Source organism: Corvus brachyrhynchos, unplaced genomic scaffold (assembly GCF_000691975.1).
Source record: "Corvus brachyrhynchos isolate BGI_N302 unplaced genomic scaffold, ASM69197v1 scaffold47, whole genome shotgun sequence".
In the NCBI taxonomy this organism is placed as follows: Eukaryota; Metazoa; Chordata; class Aves; order Passeriformes; family Corvidae; genus Corvus; species Corvus brachyrhynchos.
The window spans coordinates 884,278-893,692 of record NW_008239292.1 but is presented as its reverse complement, the minus strand read 5'-3'; the positions used below and the strand labels follow the sequence as shown (position 1 = coordinate 893,692).

General features: G+C 54.4%; 1 protein-coding gene across 1 annotated transcript in view; it reads right to left on the bottom strand.

Moving 5' to 3' along the window:
- Positions 1-230: 230 nt before the first annotated feature.
- The window catches only part of SPOP (speckle type BTB/POZ protein), an 11,608-nt gene continuing 2,423 nt past the window's right edge, over positions 231-9,415 (bottom strand). The window contains exons 2-9 of the mRNA XM_008638471.2: positions 9,199-9,320; positions 7,751-7,902; positions 7,542-7,669; positions 5,449-5,626; positions 4,731-4,786; positions 4,199-4,321; positions 2,005-2,147; positions 231-915 (exon numbers count right to left, since the gene is read on the bottom strand). Of these exons, the coding sequence (XP_008636693.1) occupies positions 771-915; positions 2,005-2,147; positions 4,199-4,321; positions 4,731-4,786; positions 5,449-5,626; positions 7,542-7,669; positions 7,751-7,902; positions 9,199-9,320 (1,047 nt within the window). The 3' untranslated portion in view covers positions 231-770. The remainder of the gene's footprint in view (positions 916-2,004; positions 2,148-4,198; positions 4,322-4,730; positions 4,787-5,448; positions 5,627-7,541; positions 7,670-7,750; positions 7,903-9,198; positions 9,321-9,415) is intronic.

Here is a 9,415-nt window from a genome sequence, read left to right as displayed (position 1 = left end):
GGGGGGGGGGGGGGTGTGGGGGTTATTTTTTTTTGTTAAAAAAAGAAGGAGGAAAGGGGAAATAAAGCAGGGGAAAATGCCAGAAACTTTTCCCACAATATTTCGAACAGAAACCGTCGGTGTCGCTCTCGGCGCGAGGGGTCTGCAGTCCTCTCCAAGCACAGCCCTCAGTGCTCCTCGCGCTCCGAGCTGAGATTTTATAGAAAAAGGGGGTTTTGAACCATTTTTTCTGTTTGCAGTGGACACACAAGTGCTAAAACAGAGCAAATTCATCTCCTTGCTGCGGGCAGAGGGGGCACACGCACGTCCAGCGCTCGGCTCGGCCGCAAGGACTCGCGGAACGTTTGCCATAAATACTCCTGGAGCTCCTGTCGGGGATTTCCTTCCCAAAACCTCGCTGGAACTTCTGCCTTCACTCCTCCCAAAGCGAGCAATGTCCTCCTGCCCCAGCATCCCACACACACAGAGCCCCGGGGCCGGGAATCCCGGGGGAACGGCGCCGGATCCCGAGCCTGGAGCCGGGTGCAAGGGAACACACAGACACAGGGAATCGCAGGAACAGCCCCAGAGCCCACCCTCCCCCCTTTTCCCAAAGTTTCTCGGTGCTGTTGGACAAAGTCTGGATGTCACACGGAGCAGCCTCTTCCCCCCAACAACAGAGTCCAAGCTCCACAGGTTTCGCCGGCTCCCCGGTGGTCAAGGGTTGGGCAGCAGCGGCAGCAGCAGCTGGGGCCGCTTCCAGAAAAGCTCGGGATGAGGGCGGGCGGGGTTTAGGATTGCTTCAGCCGCTTGCGGGGCGGGCCCAGGAACGGGCACTGCGCCGAGGCCAGCGAGCGATAGGCCTCGGCCACCAGGTGTGGGTGGGACACCACCATGGACTTCCAGCCCGACGTCTCCATCACGTCCGAGGCGTGGCTGCAACGCAGGGGAAAAACGGGATTAGGGACTGGGATAACCGGGAACAGACCGGGATTGGGGACCAGGAGAACCAGGGAACAAACCGGGATTAGGGACCAGGAGAATGGGGAGAAAACTGGGATTAGGGACCAGGAGAATGGGGAGATAACCGGGATTTAGGACTGGGATAATGGGGCAACAAACCGGGAATAGGGACTGTGATAACAGGGAACAAAGTGGGATCAGGGGCCGGGAAAACGGGAGCAGCCCTACAGGTCCTTCCCACAGGCCTGAGGAACTCGGGGGTTCCTCCTCCTGGAGCTCTGTCAGGTGTCTGAGGGGTTTGGCACCATTTTGGGCTTGGATTTAAGCAGGAAAAGCTCCAGCAGGCTCCAGGTGGGATGGCAGAACACGGAGCTCATCCCCCCGGCTCTCAGCACAGGAATGGTTTAAATCAATATAAAAAGCACTGGAAGAGCTGCACCGAGTGACAGAAATGTTCCATTTATTAAAGCTTGGCAGGGATTTTCCATCTGCTGCTGGATTCAGAGCTGGAATCAATCCCTCAGCATCAAATCATGGAACACTTTGGGGTGGAAGGACCTTAAAGCTCACCCAGCTCCATGGGCAGGACAGCTCCCACTATCCCAGGCTGCTCCCAGCCTGGCCTGGGACACTTCCAGGATGATCCCAGCATCAGAATTCCCTGATCCTGTCCTGCCTGTAAGTTCTGGTCATCCCAGGAAACTCCAGAGCAGCTCCCAGGCCGTTCCCACTCTGGACAACCCCAGAGGACAAGGCTGAGCTGGATCTGGGGCAACACCAGGTGTGGAATGCTGGATAAATCATGGATCACAGGGAGACAACCCAAAACCAACAGAGGAGAACCTTCTCTGCACAGCCAGCTCAGGAGCTGGGGACTGCTGCTAACAGGGAACGTTGAACAACAAATCCTGGAATCCTGGAGGCTGGGAAGGATCCTTGGGATCACCAAGTCCAACCGTGGTTTGTTTGGAGTGAGCAGTGAAAGAGGGAAGGGGAAAGGGAAGGGGAAGGGAAAGGGGAAAGGAAAGGGAAGGGCTGGTCCCTGCTGCAGTAATCACTCACTAATTAATGAAGTCCACGGCCTGGGTTTTGAGCTGGTCCGCGCTGTGCAGGTCAGCCAGGATCAGGATCTCGGCCGCGTTCTCCACGGACAGGTTACTGCACAGAGCATCCTCACACATCACCTTCAGCCTCTCCAGGGCATACTGGGGATAAAAACTGGGAATTACACCCGGAATTACACCTGGGCACTGCCCAGGGCACCCTCACCCATCACCTTCAGCCTTTCCAGGGCACACGGGGAACGAAAACTGGGAATTCCAGCAGGGAACACCTGAGGGGGATGGGAACCCTCCAGTTGTGCTCCTCCACTTCAGGAACAAACTCGGAGCAGCCCCTGGGTTTGCACCCCAGGAATGTTCTGTGCCCTGAGCTGGTGGGACCTCTGCCACGGGATCAGCTCTGTCACTGTAAATTGATCGATCGATCGAGTCAGCTTTAGGTTCTCACTGAGATTTCCCCCATCATGACCGGATTTAAACGAGGAATTCCAGGTTGTGAACCCCATTTCCCCCTGAAGCCGGGCTGGTAACAGAGGCAGAGCACTCAGTTTGCCCTGCAAATTGAGAGGGCAAATCGAATTTCTTTGCTAATCCATCTCAATAAATAAAGCAGCTTCTTGGGGCAGCCATTAGTTTGGATAACTGCCTGTCAGTGCCTCCAAACGTAACAAATAAAGCCGGGCACTTCTCCTGCTGCAGATGGAATATTCTCCTCCATGTATCCATTTTTTAGTTCCATTTTTGCTACAAATAACTCATTTTTAATTGCACGGTTGGCCCAAAGTGGCCACGGAGGGCTCTCAGCAGCAGCATTGCCCCTTTCTCACTCTTTAATTCCACCCCAGCTCCCCACAGCCTCCTGCACTGGGAGCTCCTGGGCTGGGGGAGCTGAATTTTGGTTTGGTTTTGGGCTAATTACAGCTTTTTCCTAAGAGACGGGAGAGCTCAGAAGGAGCTGCTTCAGTCCCTTGGGTAAATACCGGCTGCTTTATGGGCTTGCACGGAGGAGTTTTTTATTCCTGCTTTTAACAGACACACAATGAGCTGCAAAGGGAAAGCAAAGCTGCGTTAAAAGGCAGGAAAGTCCAAATTAAAGCTCTCCCTGCCCTTCATGTGCTGCTCCTCCTGGAAGGAGGCTGGGAGCTCTCAGTCAATCCCTTTCAATATTGAATTAATGTGGCCATGGCTGTGCCCAGCCCTTGAAGCTCCTGGCTCTGAGTCCCACCTCGGTCCTGCCTGGAATGGGGCTTTTCCCCTCTCACCTTGGGATGGACACGAGGGGTCACAAAGGGTCACCCCCAGCCCCAGATCCCCTGGCCCAGCAGAATCCCAGGATTCCAGGAGCAGGGCAGAATCCCAGGATTCCAGAGACTGCACTGGGCTCTCAGTCCCAAGGGCAGGGCAGAGGGGGATCCTGAACTGCAGAGCTATTCCAGGGATAAATCCAGGATTTGGGCTCCAGACTGGATCCTTCCCCAGCACTGAGTCACTTTTAAGGGAAAAAAGAAGAAAAAGGGAATAGTTTGGGTTGAAAATCAGGGATTTTCAGGGGTTAACAGGGCCAGCAGAGCTCTCACTCCCATCCCTGGAGCTGCAAAGGGGAGGGGGCAGAGCCCCAGGGAATTCCAGCAGCTCCACAGGGAATTCCAGCAGCTCCCAGGAACAGCAGGGACTGGCACTGCAGCAGGAAAACCAACACCACTTCCCAGCCCTGCTTTGCAGAGCCTCAGGCTGACAGGAGGCAGAGCAGGAGGAGAACTGTTTGTCCAGACTCAGCGCTGCTCCGGGGATTTGGGAATAACCACATGGAAAAACATCCCTGGGTCCGCTCTGCGATTGTCTTCTCAGCCCAGCTCGGATCATGCTGAGCAGGCTCTTCTGGGAGCTCCAAAAATCCTTAAAAATGAGCAGCAGAGCAAAAATTCCTGATGGTTTAACAGGAAGATCTACAGCAGAGTCCTCTGGAAGCTTCAAAAATGCTTAAAAATGAGCAGAGGAGACAGAAATTCCTGATGGATCTCCAGCTGTGCAGCTCCAGGTGTGCTCTCTGTCAATCTGATGGTCCAGGTGTTTTCCAGCACATCCAGGTTTCCCCAATCCAAGGAACCTGCCCATCCCAGGGCACCAGGAGCACCGTGGAAAGGAAATCCCAGGGCATTCCCAGCTTCCTCAGCATCCCTGAATCCCGAGTTTACCTTGTCAGCAGCTGCCAGCAGGTCATCAGCCATCTTGTCCAGGTTTGGGGCCTTCCCAGTGTAAATAAAACACATCATCTCCTTGAACACCTCGGGCTCCACATCGTTGATCTCCACGCGGTTCTGCAACGGGAAAATGGAGCCTTTTAGGGTCTGCCCAGAGGCTCAGGGGCTCCTTCTACCCCGAACCCCCTCAGTGGCAGAGGGAAATCAGTTACAAGGAGTTGAACTTGCAGAAAAAAAGGGGGAAAAAAGGAGGGGAAAGGAGGGGGGAAAGGAGGAGAGTAAAAGAAAAGATGTGGATGGAGTAAGAACAACTCCAAGTTGTATCCCCCATTCTCTACTTCTCCCTGTTCCCTCCCAGCCTCTCCCCCAAGGGAACAAGGGGACAGTTGATCCCGGATCCCTCTTTTCCTCCTCCCTTCCGGAGCAGAGAGGTGCACCCCGTGGGAGAGGAGCAGTCCCAGGATTCACAGGAATCCTCGGAGCAGGGCATTCCCTGCTGGAGGAATTCCCCTCCCTCAGCTCTCACCTTTTTGCTCTCCTCCATCTCGTGCTCGAACATGGCGCTGAACACCGGGGACCGCGCTGGGAAGGGAACACAACACGTTGGGAATGCTGGAATCCTCTGGGAAGGGCTGGGTGCTGCCTGCCAGCACCTCAGCAGCTCCCAGCACCTCCCACCAGGCTCCTGCTGTCTCCTGTCCTGAATGGGATTCCCAGAGAAGCTGTGGCTGCCCCTGGATCCCTGGCAGTGTCCAAGGCCAGGCTGGACGGGGCTTGGAGCAGCCTGGGACAGTGGGAGGAGTCCCTGCCAGGGCAGGGGTGGCACTGGGTGGGATTCAATCCCTTCCAACCTGAACCACTCCAGGATTCCATGAACTGGGCAGAGTTAAAGGTGATTTCTGGAACAGGCTGGATGGGCTGGTCCATAGCCAGGAGATGCACTTGGTACTGGGGGCTCCAGGAGAGAGACTCTGGATAAGGGCCAGGACACAGGGAATGGCTTCCCACTGCCAGAGGGCAGGGATGGATGGGATATTGGGAAGGAATTGTTCCCTGTGAGGGTGGGGAGGGGCTGGGGTGGGATTCCCAGAGCAGCTGTGGAAGTGGCAGCGTCCCAGGCTGGACGGGGCTTGGAGCAGCCTGGGACAGTGGAAGGTGGCCCTGCCACGGATGAGCTCTAAGCTCCCTCCTTCCCATGCCATTCCCTCTGTGCCCCCCATCCCAGGGCTCGGGGCAGCACCCACCTGCCAGGATGGCCTTGTGGCCCTTGAACTCCTGGCCGGCCACGCAGAGGCAGCAGTCGGTGAAGCGCGAGTTCTCCCAGAGCCCGCCCAGCTCGTCGGCCAGGCGGCACTCGGGCACCTTCACCATGTTCATGGTGTTCTGGCCCGAGATGTTCACCGAGTCCTGCACCACGCTCACCTGGGGGCACAGGGGAACCTCAGACACAGCCTGGAGCAGCTCCTCGCCCTGCAGGACAGGGGAAGGGAGCGCAGGGCAAACCCCACAGCTCTTGGTTCAGGCCCCGGGGGGGGGGAAATTCCCCGCGTTTAAAGGGTCCTTTCCAGAGATCCCTGCACCAGGGTGTCCCTCCCGAATCCCAAATCCCACCAGCAGATTCCCTTCCCAGCCCCACACTGACAGCACGTCCATGCGATTCACGAGGTGCTGGCTGAAGGAAGTGGAACCGGATTTTCGCTCTTTCCGGATTTTTTCCAGACACCACACCTGACCCAGTTTCTCCTTCCATCAGCACTGTGAAACCTCCCCAATCAATAATGCAACAGCCACCAATCCAGGGGGAGTGAGGGACACACAGAGCTCCCACAGCCCAGCACACACCCCACAGGGAACCCCTCAAGGCCCTCCTGCTTCTCCTTCTGTGAGAGTTCGGCGTTCTAAAATACATTAAACCCCACCTCAAGACTAAGTTAAACAAGTCCCAGTTTATGTCAGATAATCAGGGAGGTCTGGAGGAGGCAGATTCCCAATCCCTGCTCTGAAGGTGAGGAATCTCCTCCAGAAGGGCCTCGTTAGGAGCCTGTGCAGCACCAACCCCGTGGTTAAAACCAGGCAAATCACAGCTGCAGCAGAGGCCAATTAGCAAAGCTCTGTGATTAATTGTGCCCTGCTGGAATCAGGAATAGAGGAGGTGACTGACAGGGAAGCAGAGGTGAGGCCGTTCCCTGAATTTGCTGTCCAGCCCCAGTTAAGTTTCAGTTCTGTTCATGACCAGTGGCCAAGGGAGAGCAAGGACAGCAAGGGAAGCTCCACAGGGTGGGGAAGGAGAAGGGAAGCAGGAAGTGAGAGAGGAGAGAAAGAAAAAGGAAAGGAAAAAGGAGAGGAGAAGGATCCAGCCTTGGGTGCCAAACCAGGTAAGGATTTGTTTCTGCCATGCCTGACTCTGTCCTTTCTCCTCCCATTTTGTGTTCAAGGAAGGGCTCCTTCCACCCCTAAGAATTTCTGCTGCTGATTAAACATCCTCGAGATGTTTGTTCATTTAAACGTGCATGATTACGATGGCCAAAACCTGAAAAAACCACCCCAAAAACAAACCAAAAATCCCAGCTGTCAAAGGACTTTGAAGCCCTTCTTTTATTCCTGAAAGAAAACACAGCACAAGAAAAGACTCCGAGAAAAAAAAACAGTGCAGGAGATGCAAGGAGAGAACAACTTGTTCTGCTCTCTTCTGGCAAAAAACAGCTCCAGGAGGGGGTTTGCAGTTAAAAAGACAATGGGAGTGAGGCAGAAGAAGCTCTGAAGACACTAAATTAGAGTTTCTGTTTGCTCATTAAGGTTTTTCAACTTAAATCTCTGGGTTTGGAAATAACTGGCTGCATCTCTGCCTGGAATAGCACAAGTGAAATAATAATGATGTAGAAAAACACAAACACAATGACCAGAAAATGGTGATTACTGTAAAATCTCCCTTTTTTTCACTTTTTTTTCTTTTTTTGGCTGTACAGACAGATTGAAGAAAATAAAGAGAAGCTCTCCTTTATTCAGCAGGCAAGTCAAGGCAGGGCAGTTCCCCCTGCAGATCCAGGGGTGTGATTATCCCAAGTGAGCCCCAAATCAAGGAGCACAAAGAGATGGATGGGAACACCAAAGCACCGGTGAAATGATCATCAAACCTGCCTCATTCCCATCGTCATTCCAGGGAAAAGCCGAGCAGAAAGCAGCCAAAAAGCAAAGGGATGAATCATGCGGGGAGAGAGGCACACACAGAGCAGTGAAATCCCGGGGTCACAGAACATCCAGCAGCGCTCCCAACCCCGTAAAAGCCGGGGTGAGGGAAGGGTCAGCCGTGCCTGGGGCTGCTGGGAGCAGGGCTTACCTCACAGAACAGCGTGAGCTTGTCATCCGGCAGGAGCCCGTTGGCCTCATCCAGCAGGAAATCTCTCCTGATGAACTTCTTGAAGCCCCAGTCCTTGCCTTGCACGAAGCGATAGGCGCGCTGGCTCTCTGCAGGATAGGCCTGGCTTAACCCGGGCCAGGGCCAACCCAAACCCTGGTCCAGCTCATCCCCAGAGGGGTTTCACTCACCCATGGCCTTGGTCTCCTCTCCCTTGGCGTTGAGGATGGAGAACTTGAACTTGGCCCTGACCTCGCTTTTGGGGCAGCTCACCAGCAGCAGGTACAGGGACAGGTAATCCTTGCTTTCCTCGTCCAGGCCCTTGGGGTTCACACGCAAACACCTGGAAAAGGGGGGATTGGGAATGTCAGCAGCAGGGCCTGGCAGCTCAGGGATCCTTTAAAGGAAGGGCACTGTGGAATTTTCGTGTTTGCACAGGAAAGGAGGGCTGAGAACAACCCCTGATAACAACAGCCCCAGAGAAGCACAGAGGGGTGAGAGGAGCAGAGCTGGGCTACAGCTGATCCCCACACTGAGAAAAACACCCAGGAATTATGGGCAACCCAACAAATCCACAGGGAGATGGGCAGGGAGAACGGCTGGGACCACTGAAAAGCCCCCTGGATATCAATCCTCACAAAAGGAAAGTGGAAGAAATAAAATGGAGGGAATGGATTTGAGGAAGTGCAACAAATGCAGAGAGAAATGGTTGATAAAATTCCACAGGAGGCAACTGCAGGGAACAAGGGATTGCTGGAGGCCGGTGGTTCCTAAAAAAAAAAATAAAATACCAGGGCTAAAAGGAAAAACTCCTCCTGTGTGAAGAAAAGGCAGGAAGAGGCTCTTCCGTGACCTGAAACTTGACACAGAATCTACCAAGAACAAAAAGCAGACAGATAATGAACAGCTCCCACACACAGCGACCAAAACACACAGATCCAGATGTTCCAGGGAGAGCCGAGCGCAGAGGGGACAAAGGTGACTCAGGAACAAAAGGCAGGCGAGGAAAGCACAGCTCTGCCACCCAAAGGAGGGAACACACACTGTATCCCATGGATACAGCTCTTCCAGGGGCTGCTTCCCCACAGCTTGTACCGAAAAGCCAAGTTCTGAACCACTCAGCCTCGGGATAAAATCAGGAATCAGAGTCCATGGATGCACCAGAGCAGACACAGGCTCTGAGCAAAGTCCACCATGAGCTACTGGAAATGACCGGAGGACTCAGGGAAGATAAGGAAGGGTTAGAGGAAAGGAAAAAGCCCCAAATGAGGTCATCCTGAAGAGGGAGCAGCTCCTGGGCAGGAGCAGGGACAGGACATTGATCTTCCCTCATCCCTGTGCTCTTCCCAGCCACAAGAAGCTGCCATTCACAGAAAGGGAATTCACAGCAGGAAAAATTCACTTTTGAACCCCATGGAGTAGGAGGGGCTGAACTGGGAGGGTGAAATGGGCTGTGCACCCTCACGGCCTCACCTGGACTTGTCCCACAAATGTTTTTAGGATAAATATTGGTTTGTGTGCAAACACTGCTGAGGCATCAGGGCTTTCATGGGCAGGATAACGATGTTTTTATGGATTCCCTCTGTCACAGCCCCCAAACTCCACCCCAGCTGGGCTGAACCCTCTCCCTGGGTCTCACCACTTGAGTTTGTCGTTGGCTCCAGAGGAAAAGGTCGAGCTCTTGATGACCTCCCCCATCTCCTCCCGGCAGAAGCTGAAGTTGTTGATGGTCCACATGTAGGAGAACTTCACCACCTTGATCTGCAAGGAGAGAGCAGCAGCTTTAGGCTCAGCCCAGAGGGACAAAGGGCGGCTCTGAGAGAGGGGCCGGGAACGGGAACCGGGGCACGGCGGCC